The sequence below is a fragment of the Lycium barbarum genome, chromosome 4, assembly GCF_019175385.1.
Source record: "Lycium barbarum isolate Lr01 chromosome 4, ASM1917538v2, whole genome shotgun sequence".
Taxonomy (NCBI): Eukaryota; Viridiplantae; Streptophyta; class Magnoliopsida; order Solanales; family Solanaceae; genus Lycium; species Lycium barbarum.
In genome coordinates, this window is record NC_083340.1 from 120,825,055 (window position 1) to 120,840,040 (window position 14,986).

The 14,986-nt window shown below is 34.6% G+C and overlaps 1 protein-coding gene and 1 long non-coding RNA gene across 5 annotated transcripts; one reads left to right on the plus strand and one right to left on the minus strand.

The window, feature by feature from the left end:
- Nucleotides 1-719: 719 nt before the first annotated feature.
- LOC132636312 (uncharacterized) lies at nt 720-5,683 on the plus strand. Its single transcript, XR_009581174.1, has 3 exons — nt 720-938; nt 1,353-3,600; nt 5,551-5,683. It is a non-coding gene; the product is annotated as an uncharacterized LOC132636312 (long non-coding RNA).
- Nucleotides 5,433-14,986, minus strand: LOC132636311 (glycerophosphodiester phosphodiesterase GDPDL4-like). 4 transcript variants are annotated; one of them, XM_060353122.1, is made up of 10 exons: nt 14,560-14,986; nt 13,442-13,581; nt 11,889-13,298; nt 11,118-11,233; nt 10,334-10,835; nt 9,651-9,689; nt 8,795-9,079; nt 8,068-8,210; nt 6,289-6,766; nt 5,433-5,868 (listed from the first exon to the last, which is right to left on the minus strand). In XM_060353122.1, exons 3-10 carry the CDS (start codon nt 11,941-11,943, stop codon nt 5,573-5,575), a joined length of 1,914 nt encoding a protein of 637 aa, XP_060209105.1. In that variant the 5' UTR covers nt 11,944-13,298; nt 13,442-13,581; nt 14,560-14,986; the 3' UTR covers nt 5,433-5,572. The 4 variants fall into 4 exon arrangements, with proteins under 4 accessions (XP_060209105.1, XP_060209104.1, XP_060209106.1 ...); XM_060353121.1 differs by having other exon boundaries at nt 13,389-13,581; XM_060353124.1 differs by lacking the exon at nt 5,433-5,868 and adding an exon at nt 5,905-6,174 and having other exon boundaries at nt 13,389-13,581.

Here is a 14,986-nt window from a genome sequence, read left to right on the forward strand (position 1 = left end):
GACTAATGTATCCTTTATCTCTCCTTAAAGTGACTAGTAAAGATTATAAAGATTTTTTTTTAGGAATTTATATATATCATTTGTTGAAGTAAAAATAGATTTGGAAAAAAAAAAAACTTTCTTGGTTTTCTAGAGAACACTTATTTTGGACCGAATTTGTTTGATTTAAACACCAGTAAAAATATCGGGCAACCATAACCAATAAAAAAATAATTTCAACAAAGTTGGCTTCTAGGACCCTCAATGGGAGACAAATTATGGATGGTAAAAAATCTAACAATCGGAGAGAAGGGTAATAGCAGCATAAATCATATATTATTAAAAGTGGGAAGCTCTTAAGTGAAAAGTTCGATTACCATAATGCCCATAAAAAATTAAACGACCTTTTTGCCCTTCAATCAAACACTATTCCTATTAGACTAATGTACAAAGTCGTAAAAACACTTCACAATAAATATAGTATTAAGTAGCATGCCCTTAAACAAACATTGCTCTATAATTAAATCTAATTCCTACACGACCTTAATTGTATAGTCATGCGTTTTTTCCAATGAAAACTGAAAAGAATACAAATAGATAAATGACCACTTAGAAGTTAAAACCCAAGAAAGTCTAGATACAGTGTATTAAGACAAATTAAACTAACCCAAGAAAGTCTAGATACAGTGTATTAAGACAAATTAAACTAATGTTATTTAGTGATGATGCTTAGAATTCTAAGTAAATGACCGTACCTGTCGGGAGTCCAATTTAACGGAGGTAGCAAAAATAATTGGTTGCACTAAAATTATAAGAATCGGGTGTAATCACAAAAATATTGAAGTGAACAACAATTAATGATGAACTCCATGATTCAAAACTTTCACTTTACTCTTTTGAGATCTTACCCTTTTATTCTGTACACATGTACTGATCTACACCAAATATTTTTATGCAAGGTATGTCCTCTAAATCCTATATTACATCTCAAAGAATTTTGAAGGTCTACATATATATGCTCAAACCCCATTTAAATTTTTCATCTTTAGTAGTTTAAAATTTAATTGTATCGCTATTTTCTTCCCATTTTCCCCATCTTTTGTTGGGTGTTTTTTTTATGATTTCTGGTTATGTTGTATCTTTGTGTTAAGGGTAAGAATTAATGAATATAACACTACTTTCAAAATATAATACGTAGTTTTTTAAATTCATGTAATCCTTTTCTTCCTTTTTTAATTTTACCTTTTCTTCAGATTTCTTGATTCAAGGTTTTTTTTTTTTTTTTAATATCTGATTACTCTCGATGCTTTCATCAATAGATTACATTACTTCGTAAAAGAAACTAATGACTATGTTGTATTTTTGTGTTCAAGATAAAGAGCTTGTGATTTATGTCCTCCTTGTAAGTTCCGGCGCCAAAATGGCACCTTTTTGGACGTTGAAGAAAAAATGGTACGTCTTCTTTCTTTTATACCAAAAGGGGCATTTCGTTGGTTATCCAACGAAATGTTAACCCCATTTAACATTTTCCGTCAAATGTTAAAAAAAACAAAATGCATTTCGTAACATAGTTGGCGAAATGCAATATTTTTTTTTAATTTTTTTTTTAACATTTGACACCAAAATGTTAGCTGGTGTCAAATGTTTTTTAAAAAAAAATTGCATTTAGCCACATACCTGGCGAAATGCAATTTTTTTTTTTTTTTTTGTACATTTGACACCAAATGTTAAAAAAAAAAATTGTATTTCGTTACATACTTGGCGTGTTATTTTTTTAATCCTTTATTTTGAATATAAATCTAATTCAATTAGATAAAAACATAGTTAAAAGATATAGGAGAAAGAGTAGTTGTAAATTGGTGAAAGAGTAGTTGAAAATTGGTGAAACTTTAGACAGTCATAACTTTGCGCTCGGATATCCGATTTATGCAAAAAAAAATTTGATTTTGCATATTTTTTCGAGATCTAGCCGTGCAAACTGCCGTAAGGCGGTTTGGCCGGGCCGATTTTCTAGAAAACCTCTTTTTTCCCTTCCAATTTTAATTTCCCCCCAAATTGGCGGGAAATTTTCAGTTTTCTTTACTTATAATATGATGATGCGCAATAGACACATAAAAATTTCGGAGTAATGTAGCTGTGAATGTCAATTTCACTTATGTGGTTTCAATTTTTGAAAATAAAGCTGACTAATTTTCTCGACATATAAAGTTCGATAATAACCTTACAAAAATATAACACTTAAACCTAAAGTTTCCAAAACTACTGCAGTAAAATACTGCTTTATACAAAAAATAATCTATAACGTGTGTTTTTTTTCTAAGTTTCCTAAAATAAAATTATGAAAATATAAATTTTTGATGCAATTTTATTCTACTATACCCAATTTTTTTTAATTGTTTTTAGAAACCTAGCGAAATACAAAAAAAAAAAAAAATTGTATTGCATTTCGTTACATAAATGGCGAAATGCAATAACGCAGTAAAAAAAAAAATTGCACTTCGCCATGTATGTAACGAAATGCAATACAATTTTTATTTTTTTTTGTATTTCGCTAGTTTTCTAAAAAAAAAAAAAAAAAAAAAAATTGGGTATAGTAGAATAAAATTGCATCAAAAATTTATATTTTCATAATTTTATTTTAGGAAACTTAGAAAAAAAACACACGTTACAGATTATTTTTTGTATAAAGCAGTATTTTACTGCAGTAATTTTGGAAACTTTAGGTTTAAGTGTTATATTTTTGTAAGGTTATTATAGAACTTTATATGTCGAGAAAATTAGTCAGCTTTATTTTCAAAAATTGAAACCACATAAGTGAAATTGACATTCACAGCTACATTACTCCGAAATTTTTATGTGTCTATTGCGCATCATATTATAAGTAAAGAAAACTGAAAATTTCCCGCCAATTTGGGGGTAAATTAAAATTGGAAGGGAAAAAAGAGGTTTTCTAGAAAATCGGCCCGGCCAAACCGCCTTATGGCAGTTTGCACGGCTAGATCTCGAAAAAATATGCAAAATCAAAAAAACATTGCATAAATCGGATATCCGAGCGCAAAGTTATGACTGTCTAAAGTTTCACCAATTTTCAACTACTCTTTCACCAATTTACAACTACTCTTTCTCCTATATCTTTTAACTATGTTTTTATCTAATTGAATTAGATTTATATTCAAAATAAAGGATTAAAAAAATAACACGCCAGGTATGTAACGAAATGCAATTTGTTTTTTAACATTTGGTGTCAAATGTACAAAAAAAAAAATGCATTTCGCCAGGTATGTGGCGAAATGCAATTTTTTTAAAAAAAAACATTTGACACCAGCTAACATTTTGGTGTCAAATGTTAAAAAAAAAAAAAAAAAAAATATTGCATTTCGCCAACTATGTTACGAAATGCATTTTTTTTTTTTAACATTTGACGAAAAATATTAAATAGGGTTAACATTTCGTTGGATAACCAACGAAATGCCCCTTTTGGTATAAAAGAAAGAAGACGTACCATTTTTGTCTTCAACGTCAAAAAAGGTGCCATTTTGGCGCCGGACTCTTACTTTTCATCATATATTGCTATTACTTTTGTTGCAAAAGCGGAAAGATTTTCTTTAAATGCAACAAAATGTGAGGTTATCGAATCTGTTGATATAATCTGAGAATTTACATATGAGTTTAATTTAAGATTATCTTTGTGAAGCATGACAACTTATATTATTTTAGTTATGAGATTTTTAATGTTATCATAGTGTGAATACTGCATATTGTTTTGTAAAACCTCCACACTCTCAATTACACTTTTTCTTTCACGTCTTATCATTTCCACGTTACAGATGTCTTTGGCTTTTGGGGAGGGAAAATATTTTTTCTTTTATTTGGGATATAAAATGCGAATTTTTTTTTATCAAAACAAAGAAATGTGATAAATATAGGTGGATATTAAAGAAAAGGTGGGTGCTTTTTTTAAAAATTTCTTTTTTTAGTTCGATATAAATAGTTAATTGAGATTGATATACTAATACATCATTGATTACAGCTTTAATTATTAGATAATGAAGCAGAGCTCAACACTCTTGGCCGGCCAAGAAGGAATTTGTGGAGGGCAAAAGACAGGAATAACAATAAACAAAAGAACTTTTACCATAAATTTCTATTATATGTCGTTGAAACATTAAAAGAAAAAAGTAAGAACATTGTTAAGTATTCGCTATGACAATCTTATTTACATAACAAATTTAGGTGTTCAAACGTTATCTAATCATTTTACGTTCAACAACTAAATCGGTCGAATAGACTCACAATTAATCAATTCGAGCTTGTAGATATCTCCCTTCAAATATAGTGTATCTCATCAAACATATTCCAATATTACTTGTATAATTTTAAAATATTTATACTATTATCATGGGATACACGTGCAACGCACGTGACAAGAAACTAGTATAAGATAAATAGTAACAATGATAACAGAGTGATAAAAGAAATATTAAGATTCACTAACCCCCTTAACCTTTAATGGTTGAGAAATAATACCCTCTCGACCTATTAAATGGGACCAATCCATCACTTCCCTCCCTCGTCTCAAAAGCTAATGGTTGACAAAAAATTATCGCCGAAATATGTTAAAAGTCAAAACAACTCTTTTTTTTTAAGCTACAAAGTTATATCCTATTAATCTGGTTTCTTCATTTTATGTTAGGTAAAATTTTCTCAAATCATAGTTTAGATTTCAATTTTTATGTGAAAAGCTTGGTTAATAGCTTATGGATTTGGCAAACCCATCTAGTCATGGCAAAAGTAGACAAATTACAAAGGCGGGAGTAATTTTGTTTTTGAGATTGGTAATATCAAAGGGGAGAGTAATCATGCACCACTTTCTTTATTATCACTCTGTGTCGGTGTCATCGAGCTTTTTAAAATAATACTATCGTCTAATATGTTATAGAAACGATAATAGTCGGATGCCTAGTCTAGCTATCAGTACAATTACCGTGGAAAGTTTATACTATCATCAACCTTGTGCTTTTTAATATTTATTAGTATGAAAAGTTTATGTTGAGAGTTAAATATTTATGTACACTTGACATGGGAGCTTATTTTAGTTGTATTGTTAGTTAGTGCTAATTCATATAGTTAGTTAAGTAGTTGCAAGAAACTGTCTCAAGAAGTTCATGAGCTGAAGCTGAATTCTAGCATGGTATCATGTACACCAGAGATCACTTGGCTAGTGGGATTGTTTAAGGAGCATGGGGTTGATGTAAAACTACCAGTGAAACTGATGTGTGACAGCAAAGCTGCTATTCTAATTGCAGCCAATCCTATATTTCGTGTGAGAACCAAACATATAGACGTACGTTGAAAACTGAGCATGTCCCAACTAAAGATGAACTGGCAGACTAAGAGTTTAGGCAAGGCTCAACATGTGAGTTAACGTTATTAGTTAGGCAGTTAGAAGTTAGTTAGGATATTAACAATGTATATAATACTTGTTGTACTGAGATAGTAAATACAATAATACAGTTTCTGATTCTATTCCTTTCAAGATAATCTAATTTCTCTCCATAGCTTCATCTCTAGGACGCCTCGAACAAGTCTGAGATCAAAAGATCACAATATCAAGAAGAATGGCAAGGCAGCATGTCAAAATGCCAGCCACAACTGTCGATTTACTGATTGGAGAGGTGGGAGCTGCATCAGCTGTAGACTCATTGCCCGCCGTAGGGGTTATCTTTGCAACAGGAGGTAGAGGTGGCTCAACCACATCACTTTCGGAAAGTATTGGGTTGGGAGCTTCAGCTGGTGACAATAACTGACGAGCCATGATTTGTAGGAGACCACCGGGTTCAACAGGGCTAAGATACATTGGTGGGTCTTTGTAACCCAAACAACGGTTCCCTATAACCAGCACATGAATATGTTTCAGTACTGAATCACAGGGTAAGCTCAATAAAAAAGTTCCACAAATCAGTACCATCGTCCAAAATAGAATCCATACTTGCCCAAATCAGTGTTATTTCCAAATATATTCCCTACTTGCCCAAATCAGTAGTAATTTTACTTTGATACATAAGCTTCTGAATGGTGTTTCCTATTATAAATTTAAATCAGTGAGACCAAGCAAAAGCACCACAAAACACGAGCGGACATGGCAGGTTGCAGCTTACTTTCACATGTAGAGGACCAAATTTATTCAGTACTAACCTGATGCATGGGCATGAAATTCAGATAATGCACATAAAAATGAGGGAACAATAAAGAAAGAGAATCTGGGGGTGGAATGCGATGGAAGCATAGACAAGCTATATAATTACTTACCTCTGTATCTAGCAGCTGTGCCTGGGAAATCTGTTATAACACCATCAATGCCAGCTCCAGCAATATAGTTGTTCATCTCTACAGATGAATCTGAGAAAAAATCCCATGCTTGAGACACAAACTCATTGTTAAAGCCTTGAACGTATGCTGGGAGATTTGATGACTGCAGCTTCTGCACCACATCTGTTTGCCCACTGACAAATTTTCTCTCACTTGGGAAAACGGATTTCTTGGTTAAAATCACAGAACTAGCAAAGTTCATGATCTCGGATATAGGTGAGCTCTCAATATCCCTGATATCATCAGCAACCCTGTAAACAAGTTCATAGCGGCTTTTCTTAAATTCTTTCAGGACTGAACTGTCTTTTGATTGGATCATAACTTTCTTTGCTGTCTGATTATTATAACCGGCATTCCTTAAGGCTTCACGCACAGCAGCAGTTACACCAAATCCCTGATTTGCCAGATAAGCTGCATTCTGCACAAGTGCCAGAACATTGTCGGATGAAAAATGAATAGGTATGGAATTATGTTGCTTCCTTCTGGCACTAAACTTAAGTTCTTAAAACAAACTGAAAAAGATGTCATATTCGACAACATTTAAATATTTTACAGTTACAATTTATTATTTATTAGCCGTCATACAGTAAACAGAATTTAAAATTTCCTTTTAATAGATAAACTGAAAAGAAATAACAAATGATTGGCCTTCCAAAGTAATAGTGGTAGGGCATATACGTTTACGCGTTAAGCAAGCAACTCATGAACTAAAAAAAAAAAAAAAAAGGGGGCAGCCCAGTGCACTAAGCTCCCGCTATGCGCGGGGTCCGGGGAAGGGCCGGACCACAAGAGTCTATTGTACGCAGCCTTACCTTGCATTTCTACAAGAGGTTGTTTTCACGGCTCGAACCCGTGACCTCCTGGTCACATGGCAGCAACTTTACCAGTTACGCCAAGGCTCCCCTTCTAGCAACTCATGAACTACTTTCCTTAATATTAAAGTAAGTATGTATTTAATATAAAATATTATAGAGAAAATTTGAGTAAAACACAAAAGCTAATAGATGGAATAATACACAAGGATCCTTTCCGCATTCAGCAAATGAAGAAATACTAATGCTAGTTTGAAGGTAAAACCAACCTGCCTTTGGAATGTTAACATTGGTATTAAGAGGAAAGAATCAAATTTTGGAATGAACATTATTGAGAAGGAAAAATGAAATCATTTCTTTACAAAATTACCAACAATAGGTCAAAATTGCATTCCTTCCCTCCTCTTGCTATGATCTGAAAGTTGTATCCATGTCAATTCCCATATGCACAAGCCACCCTCAACATAAAGAGTCATCATATGATAATAAATAGTAGTACTATTGCATCTTCGAGGAACAACTTTATTCTTAAATTAATAGAAATACTTTGTCATTTTCGTTTTGGAATTTCCATCTCACAGCATTCTTTTTCCAGCCCTTAGTGCCAATTGAGTGCAAAACACAAACCACAAGAGCAAAAGGGATTTATTCTATTAAGGGAAAACCATCATGTCAACAACTGAAGTTAAATCATTCATCCATATTCCAAAAGCCTCTTGGGATATTCTTTGCTTTCATGGAATATAATGCCCTTTTTAGAACTCTCAAAACTTAATTCACGTCGAATGAAGCTACTGCAGAACAGCTATTAGCATATAGGTGTAATATGGACTTATGGGCTTAACATTTGCTGATACATAATGTTGGTACTAACAATGTCAACAGAACGGGCAATAAATAAATTCACCTCTATGCTGATCATGACACCAGATACAGTTGTGGCATTTTCTGCATATGTCAAGAAATCCACCAATGATACAAACTTTCCATCATTTCTGGCTTTTGGATTTCGGTACAATCTAAACTCTGACCATGGGTTTGATATTGACACTACAAGAAATTAGAGCATGATAAGTATAGCTTTAAAGCATTGGGGGGTGTCCAGTGATGTACAATCCAAGAGATCAAAAACATTATAGTTAAGAATGACACCAGAAACTCACTCTTGGGCATATCGATATAATCTAATACTTTAGTAGTACAGTAGATGAGTAATGTTGGCCTGAGATGGATTTAAATAGAGTACACGGTAATTGAGGAGTCATATCGCCAACATAACTTGTTTGGGATTGAGGTGTTATTGTTGTATTGTACAATATAGAACAGTTTGATGGTTAACATTCACGTTAAACTAGAAGTTAACCTTGTTAATGTCAAGAGGACGGGATAGCCTTTGTCACTAACTTAACTAATAGACAAGTATCCGGAAATGTACACCTACATTATTCACATGCAAGCAAAAAAAATGACAATTCACAAGATGATTTCTTATGATTAGTTTTGAATTAAACCAATTAACTTGAAGATCAACAACTATTGTCTTCAAACATACTATCTTCAGCATCCAGAAAAAGTGCTAGATATTTAGTTTTAGACACTGTAAGATAACATAAAGGAAAGTTGATTTAACTTACGTTTCAGGCTCTTAATCTCATCCCAAGTAAGGTTAAAGGTGACTATTCCATTAGTTATGTTAAGCTCTGGCACAGTACTAGCAATATTGCTGAACGGCGATTGAGAAACTGAAGTCTTGTCTATCAAATTAATTGAACCCAGGCAGAAGGGTATTCCATCCTTTGCCATTTGAACAGGACAGTCGAGAACGTCTGCACCATCTGAAGCAGCTTTTGTATATGCCAAATTGGTACAACCCGGGTAGTCTCCACTTGCTCCTTCAGATGTGATAATCAGAAGCTTTGCTGTAGGTCAACAGGAAATGGGGAAAGAGTGAGATATAATGTCTTGTACAAACTGTAACGAAAACGTTAAATACACAGTAGGAAAACTAAAGCAGTAGAGGGACCTATTAATAAGAGAATATTGATTTGACTTAAACTTTATCTTATCAACAGAAGAACAACTAAGTCCAACTCAAGCTATGATCTCTATTCTCTAGAAGTGCTAGCTTGGCTTCACATGACTTAATGAAATGTTATAGTTATTTTCTCTTAAAAAGCTAAAGGATCTCCAAGACAATATAATTCTCAAGTTCTTTGCTGACTCTTTCATAGAAGAGTCTCTCTGGGTTTTTAATTTGAAGCCAAGCTCCACCTAGATAAGCTCATTTAATTAGACAAGAGAACTGATCTCAAACTCAAAATTTCACAAATCAAACCTTTTCCAGTCCGTTTTAACCTTGAGTACAGTACTAGCTCAAAAGTTTTGCAGGATAATGGTTTGCATTTTCATATTTCGGGTACAAAAGCCATCTAGTGAGCAAAACAACATTCACCGATCTCACAAAAATAAGAGCGTATATTAGTAGCTTACCTTGAGGTTTATCATTCTTATCCAAATGAGTGAAGCAATCTGCAATATTACACAAATTATAAGAATAATGATGAGTATCACGGTAGAAAGAGAAATAGCACAAAGCTTCAAGACCAACTGAATATAAAATGCAAAAAGGTGCTGTCAGATACCCAAACACAAGCTATTATGGAGGCAACTGTGATCACCTAAACCTATCCACCACATTTATAAATCTAGTGTGTCCAAGTATCCTCTTTGATATCACTATCAGTGATAAATTTATCTACAAGATGACTACTTGTTTTTTCCTTTCATGTCTATTTTATACTCAAATTAAGCATAGGACAGTAATAAAAACCAGTTATGGACGTTATAGTAGTGGCCACCCACTCTTATGAATTTGACTCTATATGTCTCACATATGTGTAGAAACATTTATATTTTGCTGTTCCTCTATGATTAGCCTATGCATTTTCAAAGTCCAGAACTCCCCGATTACAGTTCAAATAACTACTCAGGCCGTGTAAACCAGCACAATTTCAGCCTCCAGAAACTTTGGAGTTATCTAGATTTACTTTTCACCAAGGGCACACTAAGATATTTGCAAACAGCATTCTGATGAGCAACTAAAAATATGAAAGCAACAATAAAAGCTTACATTTCACATAGATTCTGTTATTCATCAATTGTAGCGTAGTTACCTATTGTCACTGATGGAGTTACTGGGAAGTCAGACAGTACTCCATCCACAGAAAAGTCACCATTGTCAACAAAGGACAAATACTCAGGTGCGGGATCATAGCTATAATTGTAAGCAAAAGGTACGTCATTTGCGAACTCCGATGCAAAAATCTGAAGACCTTCTTTATGAGCATCTAAGACAAGCGACGTATATGGTTGTAAGTAGAGTGAGTTGTCCACCGGCCAGATATAAGATTTGGGAACAAGAATTCCAGAGGCAAAGGTTTTGATAAATGTGAGGTTTTTCAATAAAGAACCATATGTTTGATTTGTTGAAGGCTCAACATCATCCTGTCCGATAAACCGGAAAACGAGTTTTGTAACTCGTGGATTGAATCGTGCCACAATACTTCTGAGGAAATTCACCTCAGGTGATGAAATATAGTTGATGAGAACATTCTTGGACAGGGATATAATAAAACTTCTCATACTCAGATTATGCTGGCTGAAGAAGGTGTCATGCTGCAAAAAGGATATGCAAAACGAAGGATCAATAAAAGCGGTACCGACACAAAGTGAAGTCACCATTTAAACAAGAACCAATTATGTACAGCAATATGTTGTAATTGATAAAGTGTGTGATCATCTCATCTAAAAGCTTAAGCTGTTTGAGAGAGCACACTTTTATTATATTCTCAACAGTAATAACACAATTGATAGCTTTAGACGAAAAGAAACTGAAATTAATTAAAACCAGACAACTTTATCTTTATAAGTGGAAACATTTCAGAACTGAATAAGTACCTGGATGTTCAACCATAACCCCGGAGGTTTGACTTGGTTTACCACATCCTGGACAGTAAGAATTCTCTGCAGTGTTCCATCGAACTTTTCAGTTCGTGAAAATACTCCTTGCCTCACTGTCCAAAAAACCAAAAGTAATATTCTGTGTAGAAACTTCAGTCACCGGAAGTAACTGATACAAGCAAAGTAATAGGTTCAGCATCCCTAACAAGGTTATGGTTCTCTAGATTATATCACCAACATGATTTTCCCTACCAATTTTAACATATTACAGCACGTATTTGTCTTAAAAGCTGAGTTATCAGACATCATTACTGGTTGTCTTTCATTTAAACATAAAAACCATGTGACAAAATAAAATGTTTTATTTCAAATTACTTATGGAAAGAAAGTTTTCATTTCAACTGGATTAAATACTATACATACCGCTATACCAGCATAAATGTTCTCGAGAATAACTATGCCGATTCACACTTCACCAAAAGAGTTAAACTTTAGAAAGATGTGGCTACATTCAGTACTGATAAACCTAGAAACGGCAATTCTTTCTTTTGCAGTTCATCAACGAGTTGCACACTACCAGTGGCACGCAACTAAATATACATATGGAGACAACATGCCATTTCAGGAAAGAAAAAAAAATCATAGGAAAGGATATTTCAGAACAATTGCTAAACTTGGACATTGATTCCAGAATCTTGCATATACAGTCATGCAAAACATGATATGTGGAACATAACACAACCAAATCCCATAAGTTATTGAACTTACAGGTGACAGGCGCCAGATCCTTGAAATTGAAATCGATAGAGAACCATCCTTGCATTGGAACTCCATTCACTAAGTACTTACTCTTCTTGTTCTTGAATTAAACATCAATGTCAGAAGCATTGTCAAGCTTGAGGTCAGTGTTGCTCCCAAACGCACACGCAAGTATACGTGGTCGTACAAGTAATATAGACTGTTAAGTCCAGATATCGATCCCACAGGGACTTAGATTCTACTGTTAAGCTAATTCAAATTCGAATGAAACTATTCAAGAAAGTGAAAATCAAGATTGGTTGTTGTGCTAAACTAAAACTGAAAAGTAAACAATTTGTGATGGGTGTTTTTATGACTGGGACTATGTTGACAAAGATTGTAAGAATTATCAGATGAGAGAAAGATCTAGGGTTATGGCTTTCGACAATCCAGATGATCTTTAGACAATTCCACCTATTTTATTTCCTAGGTTACTAGTTGACGGGTTAATTATGCTTTATGATATTCTCTCGAACTACTCACAAGCCTGTAGATGTTACTCTAATGCCTATATCTCTATGGTCATCAGATGTAACAAGAACGCCTTTATTTTACCGTATTCAACTAAGTAGGGCTAAAGGGTATATCTCTATCCTCAGTAGCGAAACGATTTAAATCGAACAAACTTTATTTATTCTTATTACGTACGTGAGTTCCCTTTCTCAAGTTCAATTCACATACCACAGATAGTGTCTAACTATTGGCCAGATAATCAAACAATTAAAATCAAGAATAAATAAGCAACCCACAATATGGAAACTCAATAGATAATAATTGTCATCAAATCAACTTTCAAGTCTTTCGCCACAACCCTAGAACTAAGAGATTTAGCTACTCATGATTCGTTCATAGACAAAAGAAGCCATGAATAAACTAGGGTTGAAAAAAATGAAAAGTGAAATAACTAAAGAGAGAAAAAGGAGAACGGTGGCTTACAAATCCTTGAATAATCCCAGCACACCGTTCTCAGCTATTAAAACGTCTATATATAGGCTAGGGTAAAAATAATAAATAAGGAATCCAAATCCTAGTCTAATCGGGAAAACATCCGCAGATCCCCGCTTTCCTTCCGCATCGCGGAAGGATCGCGCAATGGTCTGCAGGTTCTCGCCTTCTTCACGCGATGCGGATGGATCGCGCAACACTGATGACTGAGTTTGGTTGTTCCGCTTTCTTCACGCGATGCACCTCGATGGCCTGAAGTTCTGAAGCTTCTCGCGATCCTTCCGCGATACGGAAGGAAAGCGAGGTCTCTTCAGTCGATTAACTCTCCTTTTAGTTCGTCCTTTGCGGTCATCGACTCGTCACCTCAGCCAATCGACATATGCTACGAATTCCAATCATTTCAAGCACAGTTTCCATCGTTTGTCGTCATCGTACCTATACACATGAAATGTAACGACATAAGTTCAAATACGACGGTTACATCATGAATTAAGCGATAAAAGTCATAAGAAGAAGTTGTAATACGGCGCAAAACATGATATTTGGCACAAATATCAGTCAGGAAAACAGATGCCAACCCCATCTTTAGTGAGTTGTACATCACACCAAATAATCACATTGGGCAAGCTAGTTTCCATTGCCACCATATAGGCATTATAGCTTGAGTCAGGAAACAATCCAGAAAATCCACCACGGGCTATGACTAATGGCGCATCTCCTGCAAAGCAGAAATGAATACACTATAATGACTACGAAACATCGTAAAGAATACAGAAGGAAAAGGTCTCTTTTTTATTTTATTTTTGGGTGGGAGGATGGTCTGCATACACAGAGACGGATCCAGGATTTAAACTTTATGGGTTCAACCTTTCAGGATTTTTAGTTGCACCCATTGTATTTTAGAAGTTATGGGTTCATGTCTTCTATTTATTGAAATTTTAATCAATTTTCATATATAAATTTATGCTCCGTGTCGAAAGTTGGGGTGGGGTAAGGTCTATGTACACACCACCCTCCCCAGACCCCACTTGTGTGATTATACTGGGTATGTTGTTTGGGTGGAGAGGGGGGGGGGGGTGGAGTATGGTCCGTGTACATGCTACCGAGAACCCACTTGTGGGATTACACTGGTTATGTTGTTTGAGTTTTTTTGGGGGGTTTGGGGGGGCGGGGGGGGGGGGGGGGGGGGGGGGGGTTAACGTCTGCATGCCCACCACCTTCTCCAGACCCCACTTGTGGGATTACACTGAGTATATATGTTGTTTGCGGGGGTTGCATTGGGCTTGAAATTCTACCAAAAGGCTGTGTTCAGTTGTTAACAAAAGGAAAGCTTCGTTAAGAACAATGATCATAAAAATGAACCCCCAAAATCTAGACTTAGCAACAGAAAGAGAAGGTCAATTAGCAAAAATTTGTTAACTTCTTTAGCTCCTTATTACAGTGAAGCCATTATTAGGCTTCTTTCATCACCCCACTTAGTAACTAGCATCATACCAACAACTATCATGAAAACAAATTTGGTGAAAAAAAAAAATCTCAATTTCCTTGATAAATATCCAAACTTTTACTCTCCTAAAAAATTTTCACTGACTCAAAGTTGACCAAAAAAAAAAAAAAAACAACTCACAGCTCCAGGAAGTTAGTGAAAACTTTCAAATTCTGGAAAGTAAACAACGTAGTTAAGTAAAGAAGTTACCGTTTAGTGTGAGCCATTTATTGGTTGCATTTTTAGAACTTTGAGCTGCAACTATTGTGACGGAGAAGTAGAGGAGCAATAATAAGCATATGAGAGACCGGAAATTCCACATTGTCGGCAAGAATGTGAAGTATATTTGGAGGAAGAAGAGAGAAATTTTAGCAATTTGCAAAAGAAAATTGAAGTGTAGAGAGTATTAGAAAGGCTAGCTGTGTGTTTTTTTCAAGGTGGCGTTGTTTTAACTATAAACGCGATTGAGCAAACTAATGGAGTAAATGAGAATTGCAGTAATGGGAAGCAGTAGTTTAATTACGCGGCCCCAACTGTTTTTAGCTTTGCGGTGTTCTTAGTTCATACAAAATTAGGTCCAAATTAATTGAAGTTTTAGTATATCAAGAAAATAATTCAATGAACAAATTTAAGAATG